The sequence below is a fragment of the Aulonocara sp. 'chitande type north' Nkhata Bay genome, linkage group LG5 (genome assembly GCF_057382095.1).
Source record: "Aulonocara sp. 'chitande type north' Nkhata Bay isolate Kocher_YH1m ecotype deep benthic linkage group LG5, A_spYH_male_GT1.1, whole genome shotgun sequence".
Lineage (NCBI taxonomy): Eukaryota > Metazoa > Chordata > Actinopteri > Cichliformes > Cichlidae > Aulonocara > Aulonocara sp. 'chitande type north' Nkhata Bay.
This window is the reverse complement of record NC_141348.1, coordinates 35,392,411-35,410,261: the sequence shown is the minus strand read 5'-3', so window position 1 is coordinate 35,410,261 and position 17,851 is coordinate 35,392,411. Positions and strand designations below refer to the sequence as shown.

Below are 17,851 nucleotides of genomic sequence, written 5' to 3'. Positions count from 1 at the left end.
AACGATGGGGCATGTTCGTGCCGCTGCTAACCTGACTAAAGCTGTGCCACTGTCAGCTGGTTTTAGACCTAATATGAAATTTAAAGTAACAGAAAGAAACCTTAAATAAATATAGCCATAAGAAACAAAAAGGAGGTTATTAGATCACCTGGACACAGTTGCCATGGCAACTTGATCTGATCCTGTCAGGCAGAGTTATTAATATCAAACAGATCTGACCATTAATCAAAGGAACAAAAACAAAGATAGTCTCATTGGCTTATCCATCACAAGTGGTTATTGAGATAAAATTGGCAAAAATGTATCATTTTTGCAGCATTTACAGTACCGAGCAATCCAGATTGTGCAGATTGTCCATCCATAAGTTGTAATTGTGGTACTTCAGCACCTGTCTAGTAGAGTAGAGAAAGCATAGAGGGTAAAAAGGTTGGGTTTTTAAGTAGCAGGCAATTTCAAATGCGACATTTCTAACAGCTCGTAAACCACAAAGTGTTTCTGTGCAGTTTTTCATATAGAGTATCTGTGTTAGCTAAAGGTACAGCTGCAGAAGAGAATGGAAGATAACTTCAATCAGTGATGGGGAAAGACAGGACAAGAGGAAAACAAGAGAGATTATTTTAGGTACCGACTGCTCACTGACACTTGATACACTGGAGATTTAAAGCTAACTGTGCTGTATGAAGTTTATGGTGATGCACTATGTATATAGCTCATATAACCTCTGCTTATCTTGTTGAACTGTTTTATTTCTTCTTCCTCAAAATCAGCTCCCAATTCAAGCATCAACTTTATTGCAAAAATTTTACTTAGTTTCTTTTTTGTGAAAGATTTACTGTATAAATGGGTCAAAATGCACAGGACAACTTTTATGGGGCTTGGTCTGAAGATTATTTGTGCAATGTTTTGCAAAGCCATGACAAAAAATTTTGACTTTTTAATAAGCTTTTCGCTTTTTCTTAAAAACTTACTGGTGGGACTTGGGTTTTCAATGCACAGACATGAAATTTGATGAAAAGAATATGGTTGCTGGGCCTGGTCAGTGTACTAAATTTCAGAAATTTCTGTTTAGGGTCTCACACAGACTTTACTGACAGCAGAAAGATGAAGAAAGCAGGATAAAAAAAAGGTAGAAATGGTAGAATGACTACACAACTTTGCTGCTTTGCCCCCAAACACAGGTGATAGCAGAGACAAAGCTTTCTGTGTAGCTCCAAAACGTTTTCCTAAAAAAGATCCTCATGCAGATAATCTGTTTCTCTGCAGGCTGTAGAGGAACGGCTGTGTAGATATGGCTGGCAGCCAGTGATGAATACAACTTACTGTGAGTTATGCCCCAACTACCAAGAGTTTGACCTTGTGTTGTAGAACCACACCCTCTAATTCATATGAGCCATATACTTGTAAAAACCACATTCTTTAAATAGCCCGCTGTCGCCAAAGTGATTGAATATTTCAGGGCAGCATTAATCAAGCTGGTAATTTTGTTTATAAAAGTTATTTGCTTCAAAAGTATCTATCATTGTCTGTGTTTTTATTGCTGCCTGTGACTTCCTATATGAATCAATTGGACAGAAACACTCAAGCACTGCTGGAACTTAACAAGTCCCCCTGAGTTTAATGTCATGCACATTATATTTATTTGCTCATGGATTGCCACTAATTTCCTACATTTATCTTCAGCGCTCTGTTTGTCTCTCTGTGTTTTTAAGGACTGACACCCTCTGAGGTTGCTGCTCCCTTTAACCTTTAACACCACAGTGTATAATAACTCTTACAGTCTGACAGGTCAACTGAGGCGTCGCGGCTGGCCCCTTGTTGTGGGTTAGGGCTGAGCCTTTTTATCATACTACCTACCCTGTGATGGATGAACCTCGCAACAAACTGGCGAGAGGACTAACAGCGTTGTTCAGAGAAGGGGATAAGGTGTTGTAACAAATAACGCCTCGCTGAACTCCACTTCCGTTTTGCTGCCCCTGGCTCCAGCCTCATTTGGCTTCACTTTGGGCTGTGCCCACAAAGTACACAGTCTTATGGAGTTTATTACAGGTAATAGTCCACTGTGCTCATGTCTGATAACACTTGTGTTGAGTATCTTGCTACAAACTCGGGAGATATTTCTAGCTTTTATGGTTAAGTTGGCTTTAAAATGACAGAAATTGTGATTTATTTGAGGCATGGCACTACACAAACATTTTCTATATTTTAGAGATATCAAATAAATGTGAAGTAAGAATGGATCTGATGTGTTTTGGAAACACATTTATCAAACGCAGCAGAGTCATATTAAGCCTCAAAGTCACAGTGAACCCTCTGCCAGGAAAGTCAGAGTCACAGAATCCATAAGTGTATGTGATGTGAATAACGACACAATCCTACACTGGCTGAGGTTTTACATGCGTTCAGCATCACTGCACAACAAGCCAAATGGACTCCAGATCCGGGCGCCTATAATATATTTAATGGATCATTGGAGGCTGGCTCTCCAAGCCCCTGTGTTGGGATTACAAATGCTTGGACTGAGTAAAGGAAAAGATTCTCAGGTTTGTTGCTTACTTTAAAAGTATGGAAGAGGGAAATTTAGGGGCGTTCAAAAGTGAAGTTTCGGTGAGGTTATAACAGGATAGCCTTGCATAAACCTAATTGCGGTCAGCATAAAAGGTGATGATTCAGTTCACTGCACAGTATTCAAATTGAACACACTTGAAGAACAAAGAAAAAAGTGACTACAGTACAATCTCAAATCAAATCAAATGTCCAGAAAAGACACCTGGGAATGTGGTCACAGCTGGGACAGCTACAGTTTCGGGTTTCTTCCCATGTGACCAAACTTCTGCCTCCACCTGCGCTTGGTCAGTCACCCTGGGGCTGAGCGCCTTCAGCAGGGAAAAGGCTTTCCAAGCCCCTATTTGATTTATTCAGTATTTGGCTAACCTTGCTCTGAACCTGCCCCAAGAGATTTCCAACCATTTTAGTCCTCCTTTTCCAGCATACACGCACTGCATGCCTCCTCGACCTAGTTCCATCCCAACATGCTTCTTCTTCTCACCCCGCTTTCGCAACAGCCCACTAAGAGAATGAGAAACAGGCCCTTGAAGGAGGCTCGGGTTCACTTTCAGCAGTGCCCGTCCCCCTCCCAACCCCACTGTGGGTCACCTACTGATCACAATGTGCGGCCCTATCGTGAGTGCTCAGGGGGGCCTTTATGGTTCGCTGGGATTCAAATGAATGTTTATGAGCCTTGTCTAGCAGCAAAAGGCCAGGCACTATCCCAACTTTTACAGCCTCTCTCATGGGGTCGCTTTTGGTTCTTTGAGCTTGCTTTGACTTGTGCTCTAACAGATATGGGTTTCTTTCTCTGAGTTTGTGTCGGTAGCCCTTCATGCTTTCATTGCTAGGGCTTAGCGCTCTGCTCTGAAAGGAGCAATGGTAAAGTTATTTGTGCATGGATTCTCTGTGTTTCACACTTTTACTTGTAAGTCATTTTAGTGTTCGCTGCTTTCATAACCACCACATTTGAATTCATCATGCTGCACATGCTCTGTCCTACGTAAAAAGCATTGGTTTCATGATTAACCTCACAGCAAGGAAGGAAATAGCACAGCCTATGAAAGAGCTTGCGCTCTGTTGGATTTTCACTGAACATTGCTCTTTGCTCTGATCTAAGAAGATTAGTTATGGTCCACAAGTAACAAACAAAAAGAATAAAAGCAGCAGGGCCTTATCCAGAGATAAGACTATATGTAGGTGTGCGCGTTTTATGACAACACCAAACTTTTATTTAATGTATAAAAGGAAAAACACCTTTTTGTCAATTAAAACTAATTGTCTTTTTTTGTGTTGCAGTGGGGAGTGAGGTATAAAAACTGTCCTTCATCTTGATGAGTAGTTTTCATGTTTGAGTCTGAGTCAAATGTGAACAGTTCAGACATCTTAAAGCAGTTTATCCTTTTAAAGAAGGCTCAACACCCGAGGTTAAAACTGCAGCAGAGTATGGTATTTTCAGTTTTACTACATCCCTTTCAGTGAATCAGCCTAGGTGAGGTCAGATCTTTGCCTCATTTCATTAAAAAATAACAAGGTTGGATATAGTGTGCCATCTGAGATGTAAAAGAGATTAGAAACTCTCTTTTTTTGTTCCATGTAAAGTATTTTAACCTGAGTTTTGTTTCTCTTTAGGTTTGGTTGACCTTTACCCACTTCAGAAATAATCTCTATGTAGCTAATGGCCAGTTTATTATATCAAATAACCTGATTAAGGCACTTATTTTGAACTGGGATATCTTCTGAAGTATGGCTGTGTCCTCTGAATAAATACAGTTTTATTCAACATGAAAAATCTGAAATGCTAAAAAGAGCTGAAAGAAATGTATCAGCACAGAAATGGGATGTATAATCTAAGGCCTCTCCTCACCTTTGAAACTGCTGCAGGCTTTTATTCACATTATATTAGCAATGATGGAATAACAGGTAATTCTTCCCTATTTGGCAGAAATGTTAAATTGGGAGCTGCGGTTTTACGGTGGATGCTGTTCATTTTCAGTTCCAAAGCGAGTAAGGTTTAGCAATTCATCCACCAGTGTAAGCGCCTTCCAGTTTTATGAAATGCGTTTTTACCACTTAAATAATATCCTCAATCAAAAGGTAATTGTAAGACACTGGCAATGACAAATCTCATCCATTATAATTTTCCACAGCTCCAATTCTTTCTTTTGTGCTAAAGCACTGGGACATTTTGAGGTTTAATGCAGTAAAACAAAAGAGCACCCATACTGTCACATCATTTTTGTCCTGGAATATAAGCCTCTCAGGTTTTAGTAATTCAAATCACATTTATATAATCTAACACAAATGTGCAGCAACTGCAGACATCTTCAGATTGCTTGGTTAAAAGCCAAGTTAATGAAATCAAACCTGACGTCATCTTAGCAACAGAAGATGTTGCTAAGATGAAATTAAAAATTACTTTAATTTTGTTTTAATAATTAAAGCCTTGATGAATGAATGTCTGCAATACGTACAATAAAGCTTTTTCTGGCTGTTCACATTCATTGAATGCAATTAAAACCATTGTGCAGGCATTAGAAGGGCCTGACTGACTTGTTTTGAGTTCATTGTGTTTATTGAGATTTACACTATCCCCCCTGTACCATTTTCTGACAGCAGAGAACAAACAAGAATATGCCCCACATGGCCCCCATGAGTGCATTTTATGTTTTGACAACATCGTCTGTCACAGTCACTGATCTCATGCTTGGAATAAATCAAAGCTGTTATCGCACTGCCATGGGAGTCAAAACCCTGATAGAATACAATGTCTACCGCCCAAGTGTTCACTTTTTCTATTTTCATCATGTACAAATGGAGAAAGTGCAATTCTAAAACTCGATTTTATTACCTTGTTTTGATTCAAAGACATATTAAAAGAATTTAAAAAAAAAGAAGAAAAAGTAAAAACAGGCGACAAAATATGTGTCAATAAACTCCCAGAATAACTACTGGTATAGAACTATGCATGGCTTCAGATCAAAGTGAGTCCTCCATACTATATACATATACATAGGATCAGGGTGTATCGAGCAGTTTATCAATTACTTGTAACTGTAGAAGCGACACCCTTGCATGTGTTTGTCTTCACTCTATCATGGGACCTGCTCCACTTTCACATGTGTAAAGGTCCATATTCCCTTCATCACACCCGAGAACTGTTGAGGTCGCTCTCATATTGCGCACAGTCCAGGTTCATGTCCTCCCTTTGAATGTGTTCATGCAGGTGTAAGTCCCAGAAAACTTGTGGATTTCTTCAAGTGCAACTTGTGGCACGAAGCTAAAGACAGACGAAAAACACTAGTGTCAGCATGTTAATCGTGAAGTAGAAAATACAGCAATAAAAACAAGATAGCACATGAAATCTCACCTTTTGAGAATGACAAGAGCGTGCATTGTCCATGGCAGGTAGAGGAAAGCCTTGTCAGTTCTGACTGCATCAACAGTCCTCTGGGCAACTACTTCAGGTTTGAGGGGTGGAAAGAGCTGGGGAAACCTGGAAAAAAAAAAATGACAGTTTGAGATAAAGTGATGTTGTTTCTGGGACACTCTGGGAAAATTTTGATTATATTTTCTATCTGCTTCAAGTTTTATCTGTGCAACCGCTGTTCATAACAAATGCCAGAGCGCAGCTGAATTTGAAATTATGCTGCCATACTTTATCTCGCCAAACTGTACATTTTGGATTTTTGACATACCCAATAACTATTACAAAACAGTGTGAAAGGTCTGATGCAATCATACACCCAGGATGTACATTCAATGTCAAATATGCGAAGCAACGCAGCACCATTAAAAAAAAAAAGTTTAAAGCAGCTATGTTTTCATGTGATCTCTAAAATCCTAAAATAATTACTAGCCGTCTGTTAAATATCGAGTCATTAGCTGATTTAGTCCAAGTATACAAATTCCTTTTAAAATGTTAAACTATCATTTCTGGTACCGTAAGTCAGAAGAATCATGAATCAGGTGGATTAGGAGAGTATCTTAATACTCGCTTTTGATTTATCCAGTAGTGTGAATGTTTTATCATGATCTAGGACGGCGTAGATCATTACAGGGGAAAAGGTTGATAGCCTATAGGATAGATTTTATAGCAACCACAAGCATCTGTACAAAACTCCGTGCCCATTGATCAAATACAGGGCAAGTGAAAACTGACCAGCTGGTTGGCTCTAGACGTAAAGTCAGAAGATTACCAAACTCATTCAATCTTTCCCTTTCTGGACTTTGAATAATAGTTTTCAAAGTAATCCATCCAATAGCTGTGAAGGTATTTCCTTCTGAGCCACAAATGTCAACCTCACACCAGTGATACAGGGAGAGGCATGGAATCTCTAAAGTCAGTAGGATTAACCCTGTAGGGGAATAATAACAATGTTCAGAGTTTGCAGTGCATCCAAAGGTTATTGAGATATTTCAGTCTGAATTTAAGTGTTGGATTTGCTTGATGCATTTCCACTTAAAATTCCTATAAGATTTTGTTCAAGGGACTAGGATACTTCAGATCTACTGTTGTCCAAAGACACAAAATGGGCAAAAGACACAAATTAGTGGGCTGATGTATGGAAAAATGATGCTCGTTTTCTCCAGTAGTATTCATAATAATTCTGGCACCTTCCTGAAATGTTGTCAGGAGATTTGGATAGCTTTTTGTGTACTTTAAAATGTAACTGATTTAAGAAATGAAATATTTTTTGTAACTCACTGCTTTGTTTTCACCAATTACATTAAAGTGGCTTGTTTAGCCACTATTAAACCAGCTCCCTCTGGCTTACTCATCCAACAAAGCATTAGGGTATAAATTTTTCCCAATTGTAACCATATTTTTTGTGATAGATAACCCTAGATAACCCATATTTCTGAACCATGGTATGACGTAAGAATGGTCCACCCTCGCTTCCTTTTGTTGTGTCTTCTCACCTGACTCTCATGCCCTGGAACATCTCTGTATTCGTGTGAAAGGGAAGCACTGTGGTACAGCTGACACCAGGACAGTCCAGCAGGCCCAGTGTCAGGCTCTCCATGAAGGCCAGCGATGAGGCCTTGGAAGTGCAGTAGTCTATGGCCCCAGGGATCGGAGACTGGGACAGGATGGAATTAATGCATACGACATGGCCGTGCTGCAGCTCCAGCATTCGAGGCAGGAAAGCTTTTGTTGTCTAAGACAAAAAGAAGAAAAAGAGACTGTGAAAGGTAGAATGAAGGAAAAAGCGGTGAGGGGTGTAGAAATAGAAGGTGAAATATATTCAGAGTAGAAAGAAGAACAGACAAGAGAAGCAAGCCCACACTGTAACGACAGATTAAATTTCCATTTCCATTTAGTTGATAATTGCATTTCTGTCTGCATATGACATAGTCTTTTGATCTCCATTCAAAATAAAAATGCCATGAGTTTCACAACCCTTCTGATGTTTCAGGGGCTGAGAGGCAATTTGGAAATACCCCACTTAACCTGCCATAATAAGAGTCATGATTGACAAGCCTGTGGCTGCCTACTGCATACGGTGCCATGCTATAATCAAAATATAAAAATGATAAGGATAATCAGCTCAGAGGAATTTCCCTATATGTCCCTGTATTTGCAGGAAAACTGGCTCTGCTACAATGTAATCAAATCTTACCCAGAACTGCCCCATGGTGTTGATGTGTTGGGATTTCAGAAGAGCATCATCATCGCTGTCCATCAGACTCTTGCCATGGACGACTGCTGCGTTGTTCACCAATATCGTAACATCTCCCACCTGAGATTAAAAAGTGCAAGAATAGGAAGAGAAAACCCTGTCAAAAATGTCAAGCATTTGCTGTCTGCTTTCCTGAAATGATATAGTTGTACTCCACAAGAGCTGTCAACATTCCAAGCTCATATTTAGAGATTTGAGATGAAGTGTAATCTATACACACCAGATGGGAGAAAGAGCAGCTCAAAGCAAATATACATACAGACTAGACGGGGAGGCATCTCAGGGAAATATTTTACGATCTGTTGTGTGCAAATTATATTTCTTCTTGTGCAAGCAGATTTATCTTTTCAAAAACACTAAGCTGCCATACCTTTTCTCTAACCACTTTGGCTTGTTTGTAAACTTCCTCCCGATTGGCCACGTCACACAGGAAGTAATGGCACTCAGTTCCAGAGAGGGTAATTTCTTCAGCCGTCTCTTTGAGGCACTTTTCTGTTCTGCCCCACAGGATTACCTGGTAAATAACAAGATGTTAATTTTCTAAACAAACACACGTATAATCAGTAGGAAATTCAGCATCGAGTGCAAAAAAAAAAAAAAAAGTCTTTTTTTTAATTTTTTTAAAACAGTAATCACTCAATTTGTTTTTTTTGGCAGTATAGTGAAAATGAGTTTTTTGAATAGCAATGTTCTTTTTGTTCAGAGAATAGAGAGGGCAATTTCACTCCAACAAATAGTTTTCAAGCAAGATTAAAGGCTCGGGGGTTGGTGGGTGAATGAACTGTCTCTTCATCCACCCGGAGACTAAATGAAGGCTGGTCATTTGAGCAGGGAACATGAGGTTGGATAGAGGTGGGGGACTAGTGATTGGGCAATTAGATCTGTCAGTCTTTGGGGTCAGGGAAAGGTAATGAAATCAGGGGGTGAGCCCTCCTCATCTCTCAAACACAAATTCTCAAAGAGATTACATGGACTGTTGGGCAGATGAGCCCTGTCATTTCTGGTCAGGGAGTCTGAAAACAGTGCGTGTGTGAAGTGCTGAAGACGCCAGTGTGGGATTTGGCTAGTCGCCCATGACCAAGGTTAATATTTGAGCAAAAAGTCCTCTGGAAAGTGATCTTGTGTATCTCAGAGTCAGAGACTGCGCGTGGGCGCAAGACAGCATGTCTGTTTGCTACCTCGTGGTTCAGCCTGTCATTCTCATTGTTTTACACCAATGAATATGCGTAAACATCCATTTAGTTAGTAGGCAGGATGGATTAGTCTAAGAGATCTAATTAATAAACATGACAAAAGATATTTTAAGACTTAGTTTAAAAAAAAGTGCAAAAGTATGCAAGCATGTTGCACAGTGCAACTCTTGCACAAATTAAACCTGTCATCTTCCAGCAACAGCGTAATTTCACACTGTGCCAATTTAAAATTCACTCAACACTGGTTGAGAGCCAAACATAGCACACTAACAAATACAGTAAAATAACTTTCATATTCACAATCTGGAAATAAAAGAAGTCCCAAATTGCTATGTTGCTCTGTTCTTCCAAGTATTCATGTGTCAAAAACTGTCCAAGGCTAATAGCAGCTGAAGCAGACCAAACACACCAAAATTTTTAGAAACATAAAAGACTGCAGTCTAGAATGTGCTTTTTATGCGCTTCATTTCTTTATCAGATCTGGAGCACTCTGGGTTTGCCTCCCTCTGTGAGTGGCCCTGGTTTGAATTGCTTTTGATTAGGTTTTCTGTTTGCTTCATTTGCAAGCCCATTTGAGTAATCAGTGAAGGCAGACAGGTCTTGATAAATAACTGAAAGCTTTTAATAGGAGTCAGGCAAACAAAGCTGACAGTTCTCATTAAAAGTCAGCACTTACATTGTGCTCTCCTGTTAAAATGTTATTTAATTCATTAAGTTTATCACCCGTCACAACATGCAGGATCCTCAGAGCAAACAAGCACTGGCCAAATTGCTATCTGGACAGAAATGTTAAGAAAACAGTTTTTAATTGACCTTGCACAAGCCCTCTTCGCTATTGTTGATAAACTGGTGATTGTTCTTACTTGGCATGCCTAACAAGACCTAATGTCAACACATGCTGTAAGTAAAAGCCCTTTAATGAAACAAATCTATGTTGCAAAGCTTAAAACAAGACTTTGAAAGGTAGACAGCAGATGTCACTCTATGCAGCTTAAGATATCCCCAACTAGCTCCAGCTACATTACAGTGATACTCTATCACTCGGGCCTGAATATATGGGTGGGTATGAGCCCTCCTTTTCACACCCATTGTATGGGCAAGCAGAGAGGCAGCACATAGAGGGGGCAGCAGGAGTTCAGGAGGCAGTCGCCTGCCGCTGTCTAATTACTGCGGAGACAGCAAGGTCAGTTGCAGGGCAATACCCAGCTGGGAGTGGTGTGCTTCCCGCCTCCAGCGCAACACAAGCACACCCACACAAACCTGTTGTCAGTGACTTGCTTCGGTTCATCTTCTTTGCAGAGATCTCCAAGTAATGTTAACAACCACATATAAAAGGAAAGAAAAAACGTGTAAACATTTTCCTCCCGAGTTGGTGGTGCTTTTAGGGAGGCTGCAAAATAATTAAACGAGCTCTGAAGAAATATACCATTTTAATTTTCTGAGTATTTACTGGGATTGTTATGAAAGACCCCTCACTGTGTTATTGGTTGCCTTTTTCTATTTTTTTGCCTCACGCTGGCGCTGCTCTCCCCTAATAGTACAGAATAAGACATGGCTCCCCTCCTGGGTCTCCAGCTTTTCATCTTGACTAATTTCCTCCGTTGACATTGAAGTCAGTCTTCCTTACAATGTGAAAAAACTAAAACCTAAGCAGAGGCGAAGGTAATTCTGGCTACTACTGACAAAGAGGCTCAAACAAGAGTTAGCGTAAGTTCGCAGAGGTCAGCCCTATTCACAATTATCCTTTTAGCATCTCTTTAGGCAGGGAGTAATTGTCATACACATTACCACAGGTGTTGTTTTCAAAGCCTTCACACCTTGATAATGCCCAACAAAAGGGTGCTGAAAAGCATGGTGACATCCATTGTTACGCAGCTGCAAAGTGAAGCTTTTAAAACCCACTGGTTTCTTCTAGCTCGTTCCCCAAGGAGATGGCATTGAAAGACAGAAGGAGGCAGTTAGTGTTTCATTGAGCTTTTAGCAATGTTTTCAAGCTGCTGAAATTGCACCTTAAGAGATCATCTGAGACGTGGCGCCTGTGTCACTCGTATGTATAATTGCAACCCAAAGCTATCAGCTGGGCTGCTCAACATGGGTAGAAATTACCACAATTTTCTTCCACGTGTAATGATGACTCCCATCTGAGGTGATCAAAAATAGAGCTACTCTGTATTGATACATTGCTGCTATAGGGCCACCAGCGACTCATCTGGCACTCAGCTGTGTAATGTTCACTCAGTAGGATTGGTAGACAAACCACAGCTGGAAATTTTGAACTGAGGTTACCCTGACCTGCAATGAAGACAAGCTGTGTGTGTGTGTGTGTGTGTGTGTGTGTGTGTGTGTGTGTGTGTGTGTGTGTGTGTGTGTGTGTGTGTGTGTGTGTGTGTGTGTGTGTGTGTAGTCACCAGAGCATTTTAGGAACAAGAGAAAGCTCCTTGTTAAGGGGATGAGGGATAGTGAGGGAGGTGGGACATGGAAGGTTAATTGTTGTGATGGATGAGGTGATTTCCAATGAAAATTTGAATTTATAATTTATTTTATCTTGGTGATTTATTTAGGAGTAAACCAAGCAACTTTAAGCGTCATGATATGGACTATTCCAACTCATGTCATCAATATAAACTTGTTGTTTTCAGGTAACCTACATATTTTGCTATACATTAATATTCATTTCCAGCTGTATAAAACAATGACAAATCTTTTTTTTCTGTTTACATTGCATTGTGTCTTGAGTATGGAAGATTTGACCCACATATATTCCATGATAAGTATGCATTTTAGTTACTGTAACTGGTTAAAAGAAACAAAAAAAGATAACAGAATGTGTTCCTTGTTATTGTTTCGCAAACACACCCCACAAAACAATATCTCGTGAACTCATGCTATCCTTGAAAACAACAACAACTTATCTGTTATTTATTAAGAACATTATGAAGTCTTTTGTTGTGGCATGCTAGTAGACGCTACAGTCTTATGGAGACTGCTCAAAAATGGCAAGAAGCTACAATAGAGAAATATCAGAGCTGCATTGACTTGAAGCAGTTTCAGTTAAATTTTATGCACTCTAAAATAAACAAACAGCCACATATGTAAAGCCACGGTTAATGTATAGTTTTTACAGCTAAATCTTTGGATGATGCACTTTCTGTGTAAGGCAAAACGCAAAAATCACCCTGGACCCAAGCAGAATGAATGTCAGCTCAGTACCACACTCAATCATATCAAGCAGCCATAAATGCTGTCCAGACCTGCCCTCTGGTTGACCCAAGCTGTTGTGCAATACCTGAACAAAAATTGTCACCGGTCTCACTGGACAACTAGGTTACTTGGAGGTCGTGATCCCTGCTTTTATAGAACATTGAAACAGCAATACACGTGGGGCAGGGGAGACCAGACTGACCAGGCTACCTGGTGAGGGATGAGGGGGGTGGTTTTGATAAAAGCTGAAAATATAACTTAATATATGACCAAAACAAATTGCTCAGAAAGTAATTTAATCTCGTTGTTAATAATGTGCTGATCTGAAAGGAGTGGAAGGAGGAAAGGTATGTGCAACAAGTTATCGACTTACCTTTCTGGCCCCATGCTTGGCAAACTCTTTGGCCAGGTGTCGTCCGATGCCTCGTCCTCCACCAGTGATCAATACCACCTCCTTGGTGAGGTCTTTCCGTCTGCTTGGCAACAGCAACATCAAACTTGCTCTTACTATACAGTAGAGGATTTGAACCGGGAAAAGAAGCATACGACACACGCTCTTCAGCTCCATTTCGGAACGTGCTCACGGATAGTCTGTAAGTATGTTTACGCTGCAAGTTTACGTGCACCGCAGATATCCGCCAACAGTGAACTGAGTGCGCAGACAGCGACTTCTGAGCTCCTGCAACTTTACCCGCATGCAAACAATATCATCTGCACTGTTGCATAACTAATCCACAGGCGAGAGATATTTTTTTTTAAAACAGAACAGTGTGACTTGAAGAGCTCTGACAGTCTACATGCATCACGCTCACGAAATCAGTGAGTGATCAGTCATTGCGCCTGTCAACTACCGTCGAGGAGTACAAACGTGAAACACAAGTCCAGGCGACGCTCCGTAGTGCGCGCTACTCTGTGCTTTGGTGTTGCGTTCCTGTCCTGTCCTGTCCTGTCCTGTCCTGCCTTATATATTACCGCCTCTGCCCTGGTTCGGAACTTCCACTAGTGAAAGGAACTGGATGAACCTAAATAGGAGGTTTGTAAGGGCATTAATCCTGATTGACATGTTAAGTAGGGATGAATTTTGCTCCAGTGCCCGTCTGCCCTGAGTGGCTGCGCACTTGCCTCTTCCACACCCCTTCATGTGGCTACAACAGCGTTTCTCAACATGTGGTCTAGGTCCTCACAGTGGTCGCCGAGCAGCGAGGGTCCCAGCTGGGACCCCAAACTCTCACTTCACAGTTTCACTGATCCGAACTTCACCTCGTTACATAACGCTGGCCACAGAAGAACAATGATGTTGCAATCACAGGTCTCACTGACTGTTGCGAGTCAGTACAAAATATTCTTATATAATAGCGCCAGATGAATGACTGCCATCGTCAACAATGCCTAATGCCAGTTCTATTAAATTAATTAAATGAAACAAATAAAGAGAGGAAACAAAGAATCAGCTGAGCACCAAACAAACACATAGCTGATAAAGCCCCTAACACATTTGTAACCTCAATAAAAAAAAATCAGGTCTGGATTGTGTCAAAATCTAAAGTCATGTATTTCCTCCACTTTAATGTGCTAGGTTTATTTTAAAAAAAAGTGAACATGTTATTTGATTGGACAGTGTGTTTGTACATTTGTAATGGTTTCCAACTGTTGGTATAAAGCGCCACTAGTTGTTTGAACCCAGTCTGTTGTGGTAACAGTATTTTTGAAGCACGCTATATTTTTTCTGCATGTGACAATGCAGTTTGGGAAATAGGTCAGCCCGGTCTCAGAAGCTTGGAAGGATGACAACAATAAAACCGCATGAATACCTCCTAAACAAATCTTGTGAATTCACGAGCCTCAGACAAGATTCCAGTCTGTGATGTTTGGCCCTGGCACTGTGATTTTTTACTGGGCAATGCTGAATACAAGACTTTTTCAGCAACTGGGATGGGTTTAGCCTCACAATGGTTGCTTTGTGCAAGGCTCAGTTACTTAGGGAAGACAGAGAGGCTCTCGGGGGCTGCTAAAAACTCCAAGACAACACGACTCCAGATGCTGTCTTTATTTTGCAAATTTCTGAGGTTTACAAAATGCAGATTCAAAGTCGAGAGCCCACTGGAGCTTATGCCAAAGCATATTCCACTGAAGAGATGTCGAATACAGGTCAGTGAATTTGCTAAAACATCATAGTACACATTGCAGTCACTGGCAAATATGTTTAAGCTGCCCACAGAATGCCACAGTGTAAACAGACTGTTTTTCAGAGTATCCTGTTTATTTATACTCATGCTATCACTGCCATCTACAGATCAACAGTGAAAGTTCAGATAAGGGTCTTTTCAGTCAGCCTTCATGCATCTTTGAGTATTTTCTTCCCTTAGACGCTAGACAATAAATTTGCTTCTCATTGCCACGCACAGGCATGAGCAACAGAGCTCATGTAGGAGTCAATATGTTCAAATAAACCTGAAAACACATGCAGACACACACCCACACACACACCCACCCACACACACACATTAGAACCACAGAAAAATGTGAAAATGTTAGTAGGTGTTGGAAGGTATTTTAATGGGAACTATGGAAATGAAAGTAATTAAAAAGCTGCTCTATTAACATAAAATATTTTTTGCAATATCCATAGAGGAACAATATGGTTTCCTTGGGAAACATGTAATTCGTTTGACTACACAGTCATAAAATATGTTGAAGGATATAATTATTTTCCTGGGCAGCAGGAAGCTAAAAATGTTAAGTGAGAGCAAGGTCAGAATGCATTGCAGGCGGTTGTGGGAGGGGTGAAAAGAGGCTGAAAGCAGGTACATAAAACATTTACTCCTAATGACTTACCTTCAGCAGAGCAGACCAGCAACACCATGGACATCGGCTCGGCAATTTTAATAATTGGCTTCGCTGCTCTTGTTGCAGCCTTCCTTCTTCTGGTAATTGGACTTGTGTACGCTGAGCTGATGAATTCAGACGTTCCTTGTGGGGTTGCAAATAGAGGGAAACTGCGCATGGTTCATGGATTGTTTGTTGGTATTGCAGTCGTGGTGAGTATCAGTATCTGCAAAAGTGTTAGTGCTTAGTTTTGTATGTTGCCTGTATGGAATCATATCTGTTTTTGTTAACTTTTTAAAATATTCAACTTATCCTTTAGGTTAAACGCCTCTTGTGGAGAATAAAATGTACTCTTTTAGGTCATATGTGGATATCCTTCCTTCGTCCTCCAACACCTGATAAAGCTTACATCAGAGAAATTTTAGATAAGAAATCATAACCAACAAAGGTGCAAAGACAAAGTCATGTGTTCCGCTTCTTTGATGTTGTCATGAATGGGTTTTTTTTTTCAACCAAATAACCTTCACTTTGACTTTATCTATCAGGGTTGCATATATTTTTGTCTCCTATTTGTTGTAAGTCTTTTGTTTCTCTCCTGCCAGGCTCGGATCCTACATCGGCTGGGCATTTGTCATCAGGTTAGCTTTACCCGATGGTTCGTGGCCTGTTTTCTCTCTCACCTGAAACAAGTTCCCGCTGGTCTGCGAGTGAAGGACATGACATTCTCAGAGGTGCCAGTGCGAGTATATGAACCTACCTCTGTGTGTGACGGCTTGAGGAGAGGTCTAATGTATTTCCATGGAGGCGGATGGATATTGGGAAGTATAGGTATATGATGTTACAGTCACTTGCTTAACTAAAATAAAAATGCTCAAATACAAGTAAAACCTGACTTCCTCACATTTACAGTCAGTAATTTTATGACAGTGGAACTGAATTTTAAGCAGCTTGAACTATAAGTAAAAACTATTTTCATTTGAGCGGTATGCAGCATAAGAAAGTTTCAAAATTCCGAAATACTACAAAATTGCACCCAAGTGTAATATTTTTCAGCACAGGTGCAGAAAGGACAAAGACGTGTCACCTTCTGTTTGTGGCTATTTATGGCTTCTTTTCTGCGACGAAGATCTTTTAATAACTCTATCCTACTAATCCTGAACAGATTCTGTTGATGAAGTGTGTCGGCATATTGCCATTGAATCTGACACCACTGTGATATCTGTTGGGTATTTACACTTTTTCCCCACTCCACATACAAATAGTAAATCTATTTTAACCACCATGTAGCTACAACTTAACATACTGCTCCTTTTCCTTTCACCCCTCTTAGATACCGATTAGCCCCTGAGCACAGGTATCCTGCCCAGCTGGATGATTGTGAGAAAGCAACGTGTCACTTCCTGTCTGTGGCTGAGACAGAGTTCGGGGTGGACTCTCACAGAGTGGCAGTTGGAGGGGACAGCACTGGGGCTAACCTGGCAGCAGCACTGTGCCAAAGGCTGGCGTGCAGTGAGGACCGACATCTGCCATTCCCTTGCGCTCAGGTCCTCATTTACCCAGCCCTGCAGATGGCAGATTTCAACTTGCCTTCCTACCAGCAAAATCATGCTGTGCCCATATTGTTTCGTGGCCGGATGGCATTCTACTTCCTGCAATATCTCAATGGAGATGTTTCTCTGTGCCAAGAAGTGCTGGAAGGTAACCATGTCCCCACTGAGCTCAGGCCACGCTACGAACTATGGTTATCCCCTTCCAACTTACCTCCTGAGTGCCTCACACGTGGTTTCTATAAGCACCCAAGCCCAGAATATGATGGGGAGGTGTATCACGCAATTAAAGAGGGTTTGGAACCTGAGGTTTCCCCTTTACTGGCAGACGATGCTCTCATTCAGAAAACCCCGCGAACCTTCATCCTTACCTGTGAATATGATGTCCTGAGGGATGATGGGATTCTTTACAGGAAGCGACTTCTGGACCTGGGAAAGGATGTCACCTGGCAGCATGTGCTAGATGGCTTTCATGGCATGATTAACTTTTTTAACCAGGGCTGGCTCACATTTCCCTCTGCAGTGCAAGTTGTGGATGGTGCTGTTCACTATATAAAAACACTGTGAGGGTAATAAATAAGATCCTGCAATAAACTTTATTCTACTTCCCATCTTGTCTTACATTTGAATAAACAAATGTGCCTCCAGTGTTTGTCATTACCATTATACTGTTCACAGAAGCCCCCCCCCTCCAAATTCATTCAAGTCAATTCCATTCCAAAAATGAAAAGTAGCCCAAGGAAACCAAGTCTGCATACAATATTCTGGCACCTTTTTAACAATACAGAGCAGGCAACTAAAAGGTAAATGCCATTCCTTAACTTTAGGAAATGTATTTCCTTTTAACAAAGATGTA

The 17,851-nt window shown here is 40.8% G+C and overlaps 2 protein-coding genes across 3 annotated transcripts; one reads left to right on the top strand and one right to left on the bottom strand.

Moving 5' to 3' along the window:
* Window positions 1–5,101: 5,101 nt before the first annotated feature.
* dhrs3b (dehydrogenase/reductase (SDR family) member 3b) lies at window positions 5,102–13,745 on the bottom strand. Its single transcript, XM_086293203.1, has 6 exons — window positions 12,996–13,745; window positions 8,599–8,742; window positions 8,169–8,288; window positions 7,468–7,706; window positions 5,915–6,040; window positions 5,102–5,824 (listed from the first exon to the last, which is right to left on the bottom strand). The coding sequence occupies exons 1-6, from the start codon at window positions 13,188–13,190 to the stop codon at window positions 5,740–5,742; spliced, it is 909 nt and encodes a 302-aa protein (XP_086149329.1). The 5' UTR covers window positions 13,191–13,745; the 3' UTR covers window positions 5,102–5,739.
* Window positions 13,073–17,642, top strand: aadacl4 (arylacetamide deacetylase-like 4). 2 transcript variants are annotated; one of them, XM_086293201.1, is made up of 5 exons: window positions 14,565–14,770; window positions 15,536–15,660; window positions 16,051–16,276; window positions 16,611–16,674; window positions 16,779–17,642. In XM_086293201.1, the coding sequence occupies exons 1-5, from the start codon at window positions 14,698–14,700 to the stop codon at window positions 17,560–17,562; spliced, it is 1,272 nt and encodes a 423-aa protein (XP_086149327.1). In that variant the 5' UTR covers window positions 14,565–14,697; the 3' UTR covers window positions 17,563–17,642. The 2 variants fall into 2 exon arrangements, with proteins under 2 accessions (XP_086149328.1, XP_086149327.1); XM_086293202.1 differs by lacking the exon at window positions 15,536–15,660 and having other exon boundaries at window positions 13,073–14,770.
* Window positions 17,643–17,851: the final 209 nt, after the last annotated feature.

Bases quoted from the DNA above. Each gene is read 5' to 3' on its own strand.
- dhrs3b (XM_086293203.1), bottom strand. From the start codon at position 13,190: ATGGAGCTGAAGAGCGTGTGTCGTATGCTTCTTTTCCCGGTTCAAATC. The intron at 8,289-8,598 runs GTATGGCAGCTT...TTTTAATCTCAG, and splicing joins CCAAAGTGGTTAGAGAAAAG to GTGGGAGATGTTACGATATT. The intron at 6,041-7,467 runs GTGAGAAGACAC...TTTTTTTTCCAG, and splicing joins TTCCAGGGCATGAGAGTCAG to GTTTCCCCAGCTCTTTCCAC.
- aadacl4 (XM_086293202.1), top strand. From the start codon at position 14,555: ATGGGTTTAGCCTCACAATGGTTGCTTTGTGCAAGGCTCAGTTACTTA. The intron at 14,771-16,050 runs GTCAGTGAATTT...CTCTCCTGCCAG, and splicing joins TGAAGAGATGTCGAATACAG to GCTCGGATCCTACATCGGCT. The intron at 16,675-16,778 runs GTATTTACACTT...CACCCCTCTTAG, and splicing joins ACCACTGTGATATCTGTTGG to ATACCGATTAGCCCCTGAGC.